General features: G+C 42.7%; 1 protein-coding gene and 1 long non-coding RNA gene across 4 annotated transcripts in view; one reads left to right on the top strand and one right to left on the bottom strand.

Moving 5' to 3' along the window:
- The window catches only part of PRICKLE2 (prickle planar cell polarity protein 2), a 311,871-nt gene that overhangs the window by 256,841 nt on the left and 36,202 nt on the right, over positions 1-18,828 (top strand). For both annotated transcript variants that reach the window (XM_020805131.3, XM_020805132.3), the window contains 2 exons: positions 601-787; positions 17,038-17,904. In XM_020805131.3, coding sequence (XP_020660790.2) covers positions 601-787; positions 17,038-17,904 — 1,054 coding nt within the window. The remainder of the gene's footprint in view (positions 1-600; positions 788-17,037; positions 17,905-18,828) is intronic.
- Positions 989-18,828, bottom strand: part of LOC110085204 (uncharacterized) — a 32,949-nt gene continuing 15,109 nt past the window's right edge. The window contains exons 1-3 of one of the 2 annotated variants that reach the window (XR_012083463.2): positions 14,843-14,966; positions 11,906-11,959; positions 989-1,192 (exon numbers count right to left, since the gene is read on the bottom strand). This is a non-coding gene — a long non-coding RNA (uncharacterized LOC110085204). Of the gene's footprint in view, positions 1,193-11,905; positions 11,960-14,842; positions 14,967-18,828 lie in introns of those variants that run through there. The other variant, XR_013542810.1, reaches the window with a different exon arrangement.

Here is an 18,828-nt window from a genome sequence, read left to right as displayed (position 1 = left end):
GTTTTTCTATTTAAAGATACGTTCATTGTTTTAGCTAGCAACACTTTTTTGCTTTCATTGTATTTATTGTTTTTCATTGTAAGATTTCATTGTATGTTGTGAAACGCCCAGAGACTGACAACACTAATGGGGCGGTATAGAAGTGGAAATAATAAATATGGTTATGACGTTATTATCGTTATTATCATAATACTGACTCTTCCGAAAAGTACATACTTCCCACTTTGTAAACTATTTTCACCCGGAGTTTGGGGAAATTGCAATTTTCCAGACTGCAATTCTTGGAATTTCCAGCTAGCAATGCTGGAAGAGGTCTTCTGGGAATCGTATTTAAAAAAATTTAACATTTCTAAGATCTGTGTCTCTCCCCCCCCCCCTTTGTTCCATATGCAGGGCATTTTGAGAACAGGTTTTCAATTTGTTTATAATGTGGCAGAAAATTAGGACTCTAGTATCAAGAGGCCTAAATATAAGAGTCTGGAGACAGCCAGGCTGTTAAAAATAAACTAAAAATACAGGACAGGGGAAAAAGGAATTTGGAACAGCTCATAGCAAAAACTACTGTAGGTAGCTCTAAAATCCTCCTTTTTCTTTCCACAGATTATCTTTGCCGACGAGTGCACAGAGGCTGAGGGAAGGCACTGGCACATGAAGCACTTTTGCTGTTTTGAATGTGAAACCGTGCTGGGTGGCCAGCGGTACATCATGAAGGAAGGGCGGCCATATTGCTGCAACTGTTTTGAATCCTTATATGCAGAGTATTGTGATACCTGCGCTCAGCACATTGGTAAGGGAGCAGAGATAAAAATCACTCCTTTTTTTTTGCAGCCAAGCGAGAGGTTAAGGGTGGGAGAGATTCAAACAGCCCTTGATGTGCATTTATATAAATAGCTTTTATTTTTAAAACAAGAACACGACGTGGCATGTTAATACTCTCTTACTTTATTGTTAAAAGTGAAGCACAGCTCTAGGCTAGCAGTTGAAATGGTTTTGTTTTGAAAGTACATGACAGGCCCTGGCATCTGTTTCTGTCAGGCCTCCAGTAACCACTTGGCAGGTACAGATGTCTAGCTGGGGCTACGGTTTAGATTGCAACATGGCTGTTGGTAGGAAGATCGGGATGCTCCCTATGCCAAGCTCTGATGGGCCTCTTCGTTGCATCAAGGAAAGGAAGTAATGGGACATTTCAGCCCTGAAAAACGAAGACAGAGAGAGAATGAGAGGGAGGGAAGCAAAACTCATGCAAGCAAGGAAACAAGGCATATGTGGCATAGTGTTGAGTTTTGGTGTTTAATCTTTACATGCTAAGGAAAGAGGCACCATCTCTGTGAGCCCTCGTTGTAGCGCCACTGATAAATGTGCTCAGAAGATATTGAGCAGCTATTCGAAAACTTGCTTTGATGCTTAATCCCTGTGTTTGTGGTAATTTTATATATATATATTAAAATCACATGCAGATTTTTTTAATGGAGTCTGGAAAATATACTACTTCCTGCCAAGATCCTGCAGAATGCAAGTAGGGCAGAAAGCCCCAACAGTAAAATCCCATGGGGCTGCTGAAGAACTACCAATGAGGGCAGATGAAGACAGGGGTCTTTGTGGCTCTGGAAAACTTCGTCCAGCTGTCCAGAGTCGGCTCTTATTTCCATGCCTGGTTCTGAGAATGCCTTAGCACCTGGCCTTAAGTAAAGAAATAGTTGGCTGTCATGGGGTGGAAGGTTGCAGGCTATAGCCTTCTCCTCTTCCTCCTATGAGCCTATTGCTGTCATCATCCCAGTCCTAGTCATCGATCCACTCTCATGTGCTACTCATCCTTGCCACATTTTCCTCTTCTCACTTTTTCCCTTTTTCTTACAGCCGTTAGGGTGGTGGTAATGGCAACTGTACTGCAACAGTGTTGACTCTTTCTTCTCGTTCAGCAGGGCTGCCAGGAAGATAGCAAACTCAGTGGTGGCAGCATAGGGCATTCTACAGTGCAGCTGGGAGTTTCCCAGTATTTCCTGTCATACTCAGACAGCGAGAATAACATGCATGGGGAGCTTGGGAAAATTGCAACCCCTTGCACAACTCAGGGTTACAAACGTGTAGGGACTCAGTTAGATACTGTCTTTGGACTCCTGCTCCCAGAATCTGCCAGTCATATATACCTAACCTCTTCTCAGGAGGTTAAGTTATCTGAAAATGCTAAAATCTTGTGCCCTACAGACTTAAACATGATAGGTATTCCAAAGTTAATGAAAGATGCGTTGCTTAGCTAGTTTAAGACATAAGTATTCCATCAAAGAAGGAGGAGGGCAGCCACAGAGAAGCTGAGAAGCTGTCTCATACCAAAGATCATTGTTCCATCTAGCATAATATTTTCCATGTATACACCAAGGTTTCAGGAAAAAGGTCTGTCAGAGGCTGAACTGACATCTTCTGCAAGGAAAGAATGTGTTCTGCCATTGAACTCTGGACCTTCCTCAGAAGAAAGACATGTTATTTAAGAGGATACATTGAGTCAGTCTGAAAATATTTTCATGACACTAGAAATCATGTCTGAGGATCTTATGTGCATGTTATTTAATTTATTCTAATTTATTTAATTAATTATGATTATTTGCATTATTTATATACCACCTTTCTCCCCATAGGGCAGTGGTCCCCAACCTTGAGCCTCCACATGTTCTTGAACTACAACTCCCAGAAGACTTCACCACCACCTCTGCAGGCCAGGATTTCTGGGAGTTGAAGTCCAAGAACACCTGGAGGCCCAAGGTTGGGGACCACTGCCATAGGAGACCCAAGGTGGCTCACAACAAATAAATCTAGAAATACCGTATCAATTTCATATTGAAAATAATTAAGCATATGTCAAGATTAAAAACAATTAAAATCTGTAAATTAATAAACAATGTGTTCCCGATACACTAACTGCTTAAAAGCCTGCCTGAAGAGGAGGTTTTTTTGCCTGATGACAGAAGGAAAAGAGGGAAGCGGCCAACCTGGCTTCTTAGGGCAGTGCGTTCCATAGCCTGGGAGCAACTACTAAGAAGGCCCTTTCTTGTATCCTCACCAAATAAACTTGGGAACATGGTGGTACCAAGAGAAAGGCCTCCCCAGGTCTTAAAAGCTGAGTAGGCTCATATGGCGTGGTATGGTCCTTCGAATATCCTGGAACCAAGCCATAGAGGGATTTATAGGTAACAACCAACACTCTGAATTGGACCTGGAAACCAGTGAAACTGTTGTAATAAGGACGTTAATGTAACCAGTGCCATTTGGCAGCATTTTTTAACCAGCTGGAGTTTTTGAACACTCTTCAAAGGCAGACCCATATGGCCCCATACAGCGCACACTGCTGTAATCCAAACAGAATGTTAACTATGGCATTTTTCAGCATGGTTGGATATCTCAAGGAAGAGGCGCAGCTGGCGCACCAGCTTTAATTGTGCAAAAGCACTCCTGGTCACCGCTGAAACCTATCCATCCAAGCTCAGATGAATCTAGGAGTACACCCGAGCTACAGACCTGACTTTTCCCTTATTTACCTTATGTCTGACCAGCAGCACCTCTGTCATGTCTGGATTAAGTTTCAGTTTGTTAGTCCTCATCCAGTCCGTTACTGACAAAGGACACTGGTCTAGGCCCAGAACAATTTATTTGGAATCAAATGGGAAGGAGAGATATATTTGGGGGGTTATCAGCATACTAATGAACCAAAGCCCGAAACTCCAATCTTTTGCAGCGGTTTCATGTACAGGTTGAATAATGTTGCAGGGTTTTGAATTTCTGCTTAAAATCCTCTATTTGACTACATAGTAGAAATATAGAGAGGAGAATACCTTCACGCTCCCCAGGTAGTCCACCCTTTTCTCATTAACTGACACTTGCAGTCTCAATAACTCACTCTGAGACAGCAGTAGTCAAAGGAATAAAAACATTTGGTTACTTACAGTTGGGAACTGCAAACAGCAAACTAACAAATTACTAACGAACACCTCACTTCAATGGAAAGGTGGGGGAAAGAGATGTGAGAGGTGTGGTTCTCTTTGAATTCAGAGGTAGGAAGGGATGATTGGTCAGTGCTGGATAAATTGAACCCTGTCCAACCACCTTGTCCTCTGTCGTCCCCTTCTCCTCTTGCCTTCACATTTTCCCAACATCAGGGTCTTTTCCAGGGAGTCTTCTCTTCTCATGAGTATTAGAGCCTCAGCTTCAGGATCTGTCCTTCCAGTGAGCACTCAGGGTTGACTTCCTTCAAAATGGATAGGTTTGTTCTCCTTGCAGTCCAGCAGATTCTCAAGAGCCTCCTCCAGCACCACGATTCCAAAGCCTCAATTCTTTGGCTGTCAGCCTTCTTTATGGTCCAGCTCTCACTTCCATATATAGCTACTGGAAAAACCATAGCTTTGACTATTCGGACTTTTGTTGGCAAGGTGATGTCTCTGCTTTTTAAGATGCTGTCAAGGTTTGTCATCACTTTCCTCCCCAGAAGCAGGCATCTTTTAATTTTGTGGCTGCTGTCTCCATCTGCAGTGATCATGGAGCCCAAGAAAATAAAATCTGTCACTGCCTCCATATTTTCCCTTCTATTTCCCAGGAGGTGATGGGACCAGTGGCCATGATCTTAGTTTTTTTAATGTTGAGTTTCAGACCGTTTTTTGCACTCTCCTCTTTCACCCTCATTAAGATGTTATTTAATTCCTCCTCACTTTCTGCCATCAGAGTGGTATGATCTACATACCTGAGGTTGTTGATATTTCTTCCAGCAATATTAATTCTGGTTTGGGATTCATCCAGTCCAGCCTTTCGCATGATGTATTCTGCATATAAGTTAAATAAGCATGAAGACAATATACAGCCTTGTTGTACTCCTTTCCCAATTTTGAACTGATCAGCTCTTCCATATCCAGTTCTAACTGTTGCTTCCTGTACCACGTATAGATTTGTCAGGAGATAGATAAAGTGGTCAGGCACTCCCACTTCTTTAAGAACTTGCCATAGTTTGTTGTGGTCCACACAGTCAAAGGTTGTTGAGTAGTCAATGTAGCAGAAGTAGATATTTTTCTGGAACTCTCTGGCTTTCTCCATAATCCAGCACATGTTAGCGATTTGGTCTCTAGTTCCTCTGCCCCTTCAAAATCCAGCTTGTACTTCTGGGAGTTCTCAGTCCACATACTGCTGAAGCCTATCTTGTAGGATTTTGAGCATAACCTTGCTAGTGTGTGAAATGAGTGCAATTGTATGGTAGTTGGAGCATTCTTTGGCATTGCCCTTTTTTTGGATTGGGATGTAGATTGATCTTTTCCAATGCTCTGGCCACTGCCGAGTTTTCCAAACTTGATGGCATATTGAATGTAGCACCTTAACAGCATCATCTTTTAAGATTTTAAATAGTTCAACTGGAATGTCATCACCTCCACTGGCCTTGTTGTTAGCCAGGCTTTCTACGTCCCACTTGACTTCACACACCAGGATGTCTGGCTCAAGGTCAGCAACTACATTGTCTGGGTTGTCCGGGATATCCAAATCTTTCTGATATAATTCCTCTGTGTATTCTTGCAACCTCTTCTCGATGTCTTCTGCTTCTGTTAGGTCCCTCCCATTTTTGTCCTTTATCATGTTCATCTTTGCACAAAGTGTTCCCCTAATACCTCCAATTTTCCTGAACAGATCTCTGGTTTTTCCTTTTCTGTTATTTTCCACTATTTCTTTGCATTGTTCATTTAAGAAGGCCCTTTTGTCTCTCCTTGCTATTCTTTGGAAGTCTGTATTCAATTTTCGGTAACTTTCCCTATCTCCCTTGCATTTTGTTTCCCTTCTCCTCTCTGCTATTTCAAGGCCTCGTTGGACAACCACTTTACTTCCTTGCATTTCCTTTTCTTTGGAATGGTTTTTGTTGCTGCCTCCTGTACAATGTTACGAGCCTCTATCCAAAGTTCTTCAGGCACTCTGTCCACCAAATCGAGTTCCTTAAATCTGTTCTTTACTTCCACTGTGTATTCATAAGGGATTTGGTTTAGATTATACCTGAGTAGCCTAGTGGTTTTTCCTACTCTCTTCAGTTTAAGCTTGAATTTTTCTATCAGAAGCTAATGATCAGAGCCACAGTCAGCTCCAGGTCTTGTTTTTGCTGACTGTATAGAGCTTCTCCATCTTTGGCTGCAGAGAATATAATCAATCTGATTTCGATATTGCCCATCTGATGATTTCCATGTATAGAGTCGCCTCTTGTGTTGTTGTAAAAGAGTGTTTGTGATGACCAGCTTGTTCTCTTGACAAAATTCTATTAGCCTTTTCCCTGCTTCGTTCTGAACTCCAAGGCCAAACCTCCCTGTTGTTCCTTTTATCTCTTGGCTCCCTACTTTAGCATTCCAGTCCCCTAGAATGAGAATAACATCTTTCTTTGGTGTCAGTTCTAGAAGGTGTTGTAAGTCTCCATAGAATTGGTCAATTTCAGCCTCTTTAGTATTGGTGGTTGGTGCATAAACCTGAATTACTGTGATGTTGAAAGGTCTGCCTTGGATTCGTATTGAAATCATTCTATCACTTTTGAGTTTGCATCCCAGCACAGCTTTTCCCACTCTTTTGACTATGAGGGCTACTCCCTTTCTTCTATGGGATTCTTGCCCACAATAGTAGATATGGTAATCGTGTGAATTGAATTCGCCCATTCCTATACATTTTAGTTCACTGGCGCCCAGGATGTCAATGTTTATTCTTGCCATCTCCTGTTTGACCACATGCAGCTTCCCAAGGTTCATAGATTGTACATTCCAGGTTCCTATGCAGTGTTTTTCTTTGCAGCATCAGACTTTCCTTTTACTTCCAGGCACGTCCGCAGCTGAGCGTCTTTTTGGCTTTGGCCCAACCACTTCATTAGCTCTGGAGCTACTTGTCCTCTGCTCTTCCTCAGTACCATGTTGGATGCCTTCCGACCTGAGGGGCTCATCTTCCAACGTCATATCTTTTAGCCTTTTGTTTCTGATCATGGGGCGTTCTTGGCAAAGATACTGGAGTGGCATTGCCATTTCCTACTCCAGGTGGATTGCGTTTAGTCGGAACTCTCCACTATGACCTGTCCGTCTTGGGTGTCCCTACATGGACGGCATAGCCCATAGCTTCTCTGAGTTACTCAAGCCCCTTCGCCACAGCAAGGCAGCAATACGTGAAGGGTTAGGGTTACCCTATTTTTAAAAAGTTCCTCTCAGCCAAACAAACTACAGGCAGCATGCAAAGTTGTAAAATTCCAGCAAGTACCATGATGAACAGAACGGAGCACTGAGGAATGCCACAGACCAATGGCCAGGGTCTCAAACAGAATTCCTCCAACTTCACCTTCTGTGTTCAGCCATCCAGGATAGATTAGAACAACTGTTAGGATAGTGCCTCCAGAACACATCCCAGAAGGGCACCCCAGAACGATACCATGGTCAATAGTATCGAAATTCATGGACACCGTGGCCAGTTCCCGGTGTAGATCATTTTCCAAGGCAATCAAAACTGTCTCTGTTCTGTAACCAGGCCTGAAGGCACTTCATCCAGGAACTTCTGGAGCTTTCCTGTATAAATATTTTTGGTTTGATATATGGATATTGCTAATGAGAGAGAGAATTAAGGAAAAACTGGATCTGTGTGCAAGTTGATGGTAGGTTTTCTACCTGTGTAAGAAGGCAGTTTTAGAGCAAAGTAGAATTCAAGCTTCACACCATAAATAAGAGAAGTGGTTTCTTAGGTATGTGTAGATTTGCTTGTCTTTCTTGATGTCTAACTGTGTGTTGCTGGATTTCATGTGGTTGACTTTGTGGTTAAGAGGGAGAAATCGCGTCCAAGAAGGAGGAAACAAGCTAAGAGTGAAAGGCCTAAGGCACTTGAAGAAGGGTGTGTCTTTTACACAGTTTGAAATGTGAAAAAATATGTTAAACCTTTACTATTGCGGCTTTTGTGGGAGAAAGGAAACAGAACACAGAAAGAACAAGACAAGGTCTGCCATAGTAGCAAGATGTCCACCAAATGGTAGAAATCTATATTGATTCATTAAGTGCATAAGCACAGATGAGTCCAAATATTTACCTCATGAGCAGACTTTGGTATTTTCCTTCTATTGCTTGACATAATATCTGGATAATAAATTCCTCCTTTTCCCTTCACAAAGATATTTTTTACAACTGTGAATAGTTTGGACACCCATTCTCTACCCCCCACTCTAGATCTCTACAGACCACATTTGTCATCATTTTTGAAAAACAGAAGTGACTGGAAGGTTGTGCCTGGTTTCCCAAAATGCATGCATGGGTGAGTAGGGCCGTTTCCCGGACGGGCGTGGTGTGCTTATCGGTGGGCATGGCGTGCATGCGCACATGCACACCCCACTCACCTACCATGCCCATGCGTGCGAGTGCACCACGCCCATCTGCAAACGTGCCACGCTCACCCACAAACGTACCACATCCCTGTGCGAATGCGGCCACCCCCCATGTACAAGCCCCACCTACCCAAACTGCTCCACAGTTCCGAAAAGGTTGGGGACCATTGGTCTAAAGCAGTAGTTTCCCAACCTTGGGTCCCCAGATGTTCTAAGACTACAACTAGAGATGGGCATGAACGACTGGGTCAGTTCATTGCTTCCAACCCCACCCCTTCCAGTGGGCACCCAACTCAGAGGCAGCACCCAGAGAAAGCAGGGCAGAGAAGCAAGGTTGTTGTCTCTAAATGGCCACCTGCTGGAGGAGGTGAGGTTTTGAAGTGCCAGACACCTGTTTGGCTGAGAAACAAACCAGCAAACTTTGTGGTTCATGCCCACCCCTAACTACAACCCCCAGAAATCCTGGCCAGGACAGCTAGCACTGACGGTTTCTAGGAGTTTTAGTCCAAGAACATCTTGGCAACACAAGGTTGGGAACCACTGGTCTAAAGCATATTTCCATTGTTTACCTCTGTGTGGCCAAATTCATCCTTGCTTCTCTTCCCCCCCCCCCATGTTTATTAATAATTACCATTGCCATTTTCTGAGGCCTGGCCTATGTGTGGATGTTTTCTTTTCCCCCTTCCCCTGATAGTTCAAAATAGAGATTAGCAACCATTTCTGGCTGCATCCATATGCCAGTGTTATGTACCTTCTAAATCCAGTGGTGTAGAGCACGTGTTGGAAGCTGCATTTTTCTGTGAATAGCAATAGGTTGCTAGAAAGCTGTATGTTTTGGCTCCATGGAAGGCATGGTAACTGCCTGATAGTTAATGCTGCAGGTCGTAATCCCAAGCAAGTAGGTGTGAGCAAAGGAGAAAATTGTAGCTGCTGACGTAACCTGGAACCTGCATGTACAGACAGTGGTGTTGTGGTTTTCTTCTTCTGTAATTGTTATAAAAGAGCCTCATGGGGGAGATTTTTCAGGAGCTTATAATATAATAATCAAAGACCTTTCTTTTTATAGCTATATAATTAAGAAGACATATGTACTTCAGTATTTGGCCCATCTAGAACATCAGGGTCCCTAAGCAGTTCCAAAAAGATTTTCTCTTCCTCAGGAATGCACACTATGTTTTTTAAAAAATAGTAGTTTAAATGGAAAGCTCCAGCTGTAGATAATATCCTTCCCTTGAATATAAAACAGGACAGGTCTGATAACATTTCAATTTGCCATTTTTCTGTTCTGGATTTCCTCTTTGTTCCATACAATGCTTTGGATCATTTTCACCAGTCTGTTGTCGATGGCTTAACAAGGAGGTCTCTCAAATGTTCATAAATCCCAAGAGACTGGAATTTTAACTGGAATGAAAATCAGCCCTGGCATCCTCATTTTGAAAACACAGGGAAGGAGATGATCCGGTTCAATCCAAAATAATGAACAGCAGTTCTTGATCTTCAGGTCTTTCCTGCACATTCCGTATTGTTATATTATTTTCTCACTTCCATTTCCTTAATCCTTCATTTATTACCAGTTCCTTGTGATTTTGGAATTACAGGTCCAATCTTGGTATTTCTGCCCTAGGGAAAAAAAAGTCACTCTTGTTTTAAATAGTTCATTCTATTCTATTCTAAAAGTGGAGATGGGAGACCTTGAGCCATCATGCCACTTACATTCCTGGCAAACCAGATGAGAGGTCATCATTTAGCCTTCTCACGTTTCTGCTAGTCTTGTTTCTGAACAATAATGACACTGTTAGTGACTTGAATACATTGTTAGTAGGCTGGGGAAAGGGGTGAACAGCGATCAATTGCAGGGATAGTAGCTGATCAAAAATGGGGGGGTGAACTTGACCTCTCCATTTGGCGTGAGGTTTCTCCTCCCCTCCTTGTTCCTGCCTATTATTTGTAAGATCTGTGTTGAAGCCCCAGTACTATACAGTTGAATACCGAAGTCTCTTGCCTCAATGCATGAAGGGCATACTAGATGTTTTCATCAATTTGGTTTGATCCCAGGAATTACACACTCACACCAGTGTTCCATCTGAGAATGTTACTATTCAGCTCTTCGTGCAAGTCTTAAAACTAGTTCTATATCAACATAGAAAGATGTGGGATTTTCTTGGTCTGGCTGTCAGAGGTACTGCCAGAGTTGGAATGTAATGCCTTATTATTCTATATGTGCCCTCCCAGAAGCTCAGAGAAGTGTTTTCAGCTTTATTTGTTTATTTACTCCTTCATTCTTTCAGCATATCTACAACTTACCGTAATTTTCCGTTGTATGGTAACTTGATTAAACATCAGATAAAAGCCTAAACTTCAAAAGAAAATAGGCGCAGCAGCAAATAATAGCATAATGCTCAAGTGAAAAATAAAATATAGGAATTGTTGTGAGATCAGATCAAAAACATTGTTTTGAGGGGAAAACCCTTGGGCAAGTAAAAAGATCTCTCGATTCTTTAATGTTAAAAGTTCTTGATTCTGAATGTATGAAAGTAAGATGCTGAACCAATCTTTCCAGCAAGAGTGCTGGATCTATGGGACAGCCTCCCAAAGAAGATCTCTGCCAGTTGCTGCCTGCTTCACTTGTAGAGACTCAATACTTCTATTCAAATGTTGTGTCTAAAAACATGAAGGGTTCTGATGATCACCCACCCAGAAGTAAGGCATATCTTTGTGTGTCAAGGACAGAGGTCTGTAGAGGCACTTGTTCAGCTGAATGCAGTTTCAAATACCTCTTCAGAGCTTCATATTGAACATTCAAAGGTCTGCCTTACTTCAGGGTGGGATCGGAACATGGAAGGTGGTGCTTTTGTCCATCCCCATGTTTCCACCACCCATATAACCTTTCATACGTATCTACTCACAGCCCATGAACAAGGCTTCAGAGAAGGACTAATGGAGAAATGTGCTTTAACCACTATGCAGTGATAATGCAGCACGTTTCACCTTGCTTTTTGCTTGTTCAGTTTCCAGTTAGAGCAAGTGAGAGTGACTTGCCCAAGGCTTATGAGTGAGTTTTAAGACTGAAATGGCAAGCGTATACCACCAGAAAGTGGGAGTGTGTTGCACAGTAGTGATCGCAGTGCCTGAACCGATGCAAAGGCATTCAGTTGGAGAAAAAGTAGAACCACCAGCAGTGGAGGCAAAATGTGTGGATTCGGGGAAGGAATCTCAGGCTGATTCATGTGGACTTTTTGCATCATGTAGTCAATAGGAAGTGATGTGAGTCAGACCGTCCCAGTCTCAGAGCATTTCCCACATTACTTGCTAATGTAGTCACTCTCTTACGCTGCTACAAGGCACACTGAAGGCTACATTTCCATTTTAAACTGTGGGTGAATGTTATTCTATATAGTTTCATGCTCTCACAACAATTCCTATATTTTAGTTAATTGCACATGGGAGTCCTTTTAGTCAGAGGAACTCTCTCCATGGCTACAGGAAAGCACAAATACAGTAGGTAATGTGATGTTCTCTAACAATGCCCTTAATCCCAACATACTTCACTGCATGTACCTGCTACTAAGGGAACAGCACTGCCTCCTCCGCAGTATCCTTCCTTGAACTCAGCTGCAAAAGAAAAGGCATGCTTAAGGATCCAAGTTATAATTAATGCTCTTGCCATAAAATACATTCGGTTCTGATACACTGAAGCAGGAGCTGATCCCAGAACCTGACAACCTCTGTGAGAAAATCAGTCCCACCACTCAGAGTAGCGTGGGCCACATTTGGAAAGAGGATGGAAACGGTTGTGGCGTTCTTTGTAACAATTTCAAACTTCTGTGGGGCTGTTTGCTTACTTTAGATGATCTATTGATGAACCTTGCAAACACAATTTTACAAAATGAGACTTTTCTTATTCACAGTTATATAACAGACAACATGAGCAATCATGATAACAACCAGTTTTGTGCACCCAAGTCCCCGGCGGCAACACCAACACAGAGGTTGCTTGTAGAATTGTAAACGTCAAGTGTCCTTTTGAATTTAAAATTCAGACAAAAAATCCAAGATATATTCCTCGACTGGGTTAGGTATCCATAACATAGAAGAATCAGCTCTACATGCACTGTTTTCAAAACACTAGAATAAAACATTGATTCATTTGCATGTACATGAATTCTCTATGTTGGTCCACACGTCCAACACAAACACATAGGAATTGTACCTAGACCAAGTTGGCAAGGGCCTTAGCAGTCCAAGTGGCAACAGCAGCTCTGGCCCTTTCAGTCTTCCCATGAAGGCTACTGGAAAAGAGAAACATCAACCATTTTGCATTTAAAAACAAGGCAGCTGTGATTGGGTTGGCACAAAGCAAATTCCAAACGTGTGCAAAAGCAGGGGAAAAAAGGCACATGGTTTCAAGAACATTATTGCTTCATTACACCATGCAAGATGGAGAATGGGAAAACTGCTTGGTGGCTCTCTTTCCAACAACCATGGAGCTCATGTGGAAAGGGTGGACACAGCTTTGAGCTACACTGTCTAGGATGAGTGACCTAAAGTTTCTAGCTCTCCACCTGTCAGTGGGGATATCCAGTGTATCACTTGATGAGACCCATTTCTTTGTCTCCACAGCACCCCTGCTCTCCTGAAGCAACATGCAGACAGGAGATGCTTTAGGCCAGTGGTTCTCAACCTTGGGTTACTCAGGTGCTTTTGGACTGCAACTCCCAGAAGCCTTCGCCACCAGCTGTGCTGGCTGGGGTTTCTGGGAGTTGCAGTTCAAAAACACCTGAGTAACCCAAGGTTAAGAACCACTGCTTTAGACCTTTGCCCTCAATTTTCAATTCCCTACCACCCCTGCTTACTTTCAACATATTGTCTGGTGAAGAGATGATTAAGTTTGCACCTTTCTGGTGCCATTTTGGTTGCCCTGTAAAGGTATAGAATTTGGAATTGGAGCTTCACAGTTCCTGGGGAAGGCAAACATGCATGTCCTCTGTTGAACATAAACCAAAAATCCTGTGTCACATTAAAGACAGGTACATTTACTGTAGAATAAGCTATCATGAATTGGAATAACAAGTTTTCTTTAATGCACACACAGAGACACACACCTATTACTGTAAAGTTGAGGTGGATATGTACTCACTACAGAATGGCTTTAAGTGAAGCACATTTGGCAACATTTGGTATCCTGATATAAGCAGAAATGGAGAGGGAATGGAGAGACTGAAGGCATTATGTATTCAGACCAGCAAGGAAGGTTAGATTTAGCCACAGCCGGGTCTGGTGCTGTGATTTAAAAGCCAAAAGAGTGTTACCCTATAAAAACTTAATTGCCCTATAATATGTGATCATACTTATTATGAGTTCAAAGCTACAGCCTGTGAAACTAGACGGTGCTTTAGAATTCTTAAATGTGCAGTAAAGACAAACTGCATCTCTTTCCCACTCAAGAGCTCTGACCTATTGAAGCTTGAAGGAAAGAACTGAAATAATCAAGAAGAGCACATATAGCTAGCACGTTGGGTGCCATATGCTTAAATGTTGTTTGTTTGTTCAAAATCACTCTCCAAAACCTCCTGTGAAGCCCACAAGAGACACAAAATAGAAAGAAGACACAAAAACCAGAAAATAGAAAAGGTTCTTGGAAAAGAAAGACAGATGAAGTATAGGAAAGTCTGTTCACCATGACCGTACATGCCTATGGTGCACGGTGCTAAGCGCCGTGGGTATGTGTATATAATCCCTGTGTGCATTGTTCCGTTATAGCTTTTGAGCAGTCTTGGAAATGAGGCTGAGATAAGAGCAGTCGAATACTATTGGAACACAGGAAGCTTTTTTTTTCCCTTCGAGCCCAAGGGGTCCCTTGTTGCAAGAAATGTGTCAAATAAATAAAACTAATAATAATAATAACTGCACACGTTGCGTATTGATAAAGCCACAACAGTCACATTATTGAGCTTCAGCTCCTAGTGTCTACCAGCTATATTACTTTTCTGAGCTTCATGTTTGCATTTGTGTGCATGCATATGCACACTCTGCACAGATGCACACATTGCTGGAAGAAAAATTAAACCTCATTGCCATCATAGCAACACAGTTTCAGCACTGTTACAGGAATGGTGCTCTTAAGTAATCCCTCTTCTCCCCCCCCCCCCCCCGATCACAAGTGGCATCACTGCTACTGCAACTGGCTTGGAGCCATCCTATCTGGCAATAACAGTTTGTAATCCAACACAGCACGGAGTTACCAAGTTGGAGAAGACAAGCCTAAGCCTTTTTTTTTTTTTCCACCAATGCAGTCTTGTTAAAAAAGCTTTGGATGTGCCACTTTGCACTTGAGAAATACATTCAGATAACAAAGTGAAAGGGTTTTGGAGGTGGGTGGGAAACACATGGTCTGAAGCCAGCTCCCTGTATTTTTAATGCTAATCCAAAAATGTGTGCTGCTAATTGCCTGTTAAATATGATGGCAGCAATCTATTTCATTTTCACTGGTTTTACCTGTGTTGGGTAAGCTTCAGGACCTTTTAGCTATGAACAATCCTCCTTGTTGTTAAGATTATAATGGTTTAATTCTTCAAATAATCCCTAGGGAATTAAGCAGTCTTCTTTCTTTTCTTTTCTTTTCTTTTCTTTTCTTTTCTTTTCTTTTCTTTTCTTTCTTTCTTTCTTTCTTTCTTTCTTTCTTTCTTTCTTTCTTTCTTTCTTTCTCCCTACTTTTTCATGAGGGGAAGTTGGTGATAAACATGGTCTGCTAGCTAATTCCCTGGTGTTTCTCTTTCCCCCCCTCCCTCTATTAAATACATGGCTAGGGTAGAGAAAATTGGATTATTATTAACCGAGGATGGGGTCAAGAACATAACAGAGAATGGAATAGATGTGCCAAAGGAAGAGTTCATGTTTTACTTCGTGTCTGAAGTAGATTATTGCTGTAATGTTTAGTCTGCTGACACTATTATTCGGAAATTTCACTTTAAAACCACAGTATTACCAAACAGATCTAAGACTGTAAGATCAAAAACCAACACCCAATGTAGCTAGATTGTCTGGAATCTTGCAGTCAAATTTTATTCTATCCTGCATGGTTTAAAAACCTTATACTGTACTGTATTCTACAGTTTGATTACAAAGACCAGCCATGGTGAAGTTGGCATATTTGAGTCATAAAGAAGTTTGGTTTTGAAAGGAGTAGCTGGGTTGATCAGACAAAACAAAACAAAAACGAGAGACAAATACATTGGCCCATGAAAGTTTGCATTAAAATATGGCAGCTAGTTTTGAGGGGTCACAATTTTTCTGTCTCTCTTGTTTGTTTTGTTTCATCTGACAAGAATTTTGATTGCAATATTTGATCTCCTATTTTAGTTTAGCTTTTGTCAAAAATGCAATTTGTTTGAGGCATTATGGAGTCTTACAGTTTCCCAAGGAATGGGGAGGGTAGTAAGGGAATGGAGTAGCCATTCTTTCTCCACATATTTCTCTCCCATGTGCACCGCTTGGCACATGACAGCCCCGTGCTGCTACCTCTCCCCCTTAGCTGCCTTCCTGTCTCAAGGTTAAAGGCAGGGGTGGGACATCTCTGGACTTCAGAATTACACAATTCTTTCCTGCGACCATGCTGGCTGAGATATCAAGCATTCAAATAAAAATTAAAAAAAATCTGCAGGGGCATAGTCCCCATCTGTGGCTCAAGGGGTAGCCCAGATCACGCCCTTACTGTGAGCCTTAATGTATTACAATAAAGGAAAAGGTGGAATAGAATATAAAAAGTGACTAGCTCTTGTACCGAGCAAAAATGTTGGTGACCCCTGAAAAAAGAAGATCCCATACTTATCCCTTCTGACAGAAAGGATAAGTTACTTCCAGATGGAACTGCTAAGAAATTATAAAGGAACAAAAATAAATTAATAATTTTTTAAAAAATCAAATTTCCAATCCCCCTGCAATAACTAAGACTAATGACCTACTTCTAAAAAAGAAGAAAACCCAGAGTATAAAAATAGGACGTACAGTAGTACCTGATTGTGTATTGGGCAATCTATTTTTAAAATCTGCCCTGTTGCCATGGCTGTTTGCTTTCCGCATTCTTTCAGATTTTGCTTTAGAGCACAAGGAGAGAGAGAGAGGCAGAGCTCCCTCTGTTCCCACATTCAGATTAACCCTATCCTGAATGTTTGAACAGTGCTCATGTATGTGGCCATTGTGTTCTCCGTTTACGAAACAGCAGCAATGGGCAACGGAAGAAAAAGTACAGCCCCTTGTCCCATCACAGTCCTGCGGCTGCTGTTCATATAGCCTGGGCCAGGAAAGAAAGTTGGCATGGGCTCCAGCTCAGGAGCCCATTTGCCCCAAACAGTTACATATCCTCTACGTATGCCACTCACTGTCTTGGGATGCTGCTATACTTCCAATCCAGATTTCAGCATAGCTGGTGTTCAGCAGATGTAAAATAGCTCATTGGTTTAGGTACTGTACATCTGGTTGGGAGTTCCATACCCCATTCTGCCTCCTTGACAGGGGCTGGATTTAATGATCCATAGGGTCCCGTCTAGCTTTGCAGTTCTAAGATTACTTATGAACATATGGGCCAAAAGTATGTTTCGGGCTATGTCTTGCTTGGTCCTAAATGTTTATTATTGTATACAGACGAACTATGGCACATGACACTTAAAAGCATCTCTCTCCCTTTTCCGAAGGCATTGATCAGGGCCAGATGACTTACGATGGCCAGCACTGGCATGCCACAGAGACTTGCTTTTGTTGCGCCCAGTGCAAGAAATCTCTGCTTGGACGACCATTCTTGCCAAAGCAAGGGCAGATCTTCTGCTCCAGAGCCTGCAGTGTAGGAGACGACCCGAACGGCTCAGATTCGTCTGACTCTGCCTTCCAAAGCGCCAGGGCCAAAGAATCGCGGCGCAGCGCCAAGATCGGCAAGAACAGGAACAAAGGAGAAGAGAATGCCGCCAGCCCGAATAGCCAACTGCAGGTGACCTCTAGCAGGCTCTCGACCGATGTGGACCCACTCTCCTTACAGATGGACTTGCTCAGCTTATCCAGCCAAACCCCGAGTTTGAACAGGGACCACATCTGGAGAAGCAGAGATGAACTCTATCACTATGGGAACAAAATGGAGCAAAGTCAGTCACAAAGCCCTCTCCAGTTGCTCAGCCAGTGCAACATAAGGACTTCCTACAATCCAGGGCAGAGCCCAAGTGCCCAGCAGGAGATGTGGGGTAAACATTTCAGCAACCCAAAGAGGAGTTCCTCCCTAGCCATGAAAGGACGCAGTGGCAGCTTCATCCAGGAATGCCGAGAAGATTATTACTCAGGAGGAAGGCTACCATCCCAAGAGAGTTACAGCGACGTGTCTAACCAGAGCTTCAGTGAAAGCAGAGGGAGTTACAAGGTCTCCAAGTATGACCAGGAGGAAGACAGCAGTATGTCTGCACAACATTGTCGAACCCGTCATCCAATTAGTGCACTGAAATTCACGGAGGAGTTGACGCCCACGGAGCAGACGCCAAGGGGCTCAATGGAATCTCTTGCTCTTTCCAACGCCACAGGTAGGCTGCTTTTACCAGAATGTCTTGCTGCATGATAGGTCCCTAGGAATGTGTGGGAAATTCAAAGTATTACTACATGCCTAGAGCTGGTTAAAGGAACTGGCCCAGGATCACCTGGCTGTATGTGATTCTTGGGGTTATACACCCTGCCGCCTGCCAGACTTTAGGCAAGCTGCACAGTCCAAAGTACCATCATGAGGAGGGACAGGTAAACCACTTCTGAATACAGTGGTGCCTCGCATTACGACATTAATTCGTTCCACCAAAATCGCTGTAGAATGAAAACATCATAAAGCGAAAATTAAAAAGCCATTGAAACGCATTAAAACCTGGTTAGTGCATTCCAGTCGGCTAAGAACTCACCGTCCAGCGAAGATCCTCCATAGGGGCAGCCATTTTCGGGTGCCTGTGCAGCGAAATATGGCTCCTAAACACAGCGGGGAGCCATTTTGCGCACCTGGCAGCCATTTTGAAAACCTGATGATCAGCTGTTTTGATTGTCAGGAAGCGAAAATCGGTTCCGGAAACAGGGAACCGATCATCGCGCAGCGAAATTCCCCCATTCAAAACATCATTTTGTGATCGCTTTTGCAATCGCAAAAACCTTGTCATAATGCGGATTCGTCGTTAAACGGAGTGCCCGTCTTTCGAGGCACCACTGTACTTTATACCTAGACATTCCCAGGAGGGTCGCTATTAAATCAGAAACAATTTGATGGCCCACAATTACAATGATGTTAATTTTTGTCTAAGTTTTTTCGCTGGTAAAAGAGGGATTCTTCGGGATGGACAAAATATGATGGTACGCCGGAGTGGGAATGATGGCCGTCGTAGAGGAAATACTGCTGCAGTTATGGACTACTGTGATGAATAAAAACAACCTTCATTGTGTTAGGCTTCAGCGAGCGGTAGAGTAAACATCCT

This window comes from Pogona vitticeps, chromosome 2 (genome assembly GCF_051106095.1).
Source record: "Pogona vitticeps strain Pit_001003342236 chromosome 2, PviZW2.1, whole genome shotgun sequence".
NCBI lineage: Eukaryota > Metazoa > Chordata > Lepidosauria > Squamata > Agamidae > Pogona > Pogona vitticeps.
The sequence above is the reverse complement of the archived record's forward strand: the minus strand, read 5'-3'. Positions and strand labels throughout refer to the sequence as shown.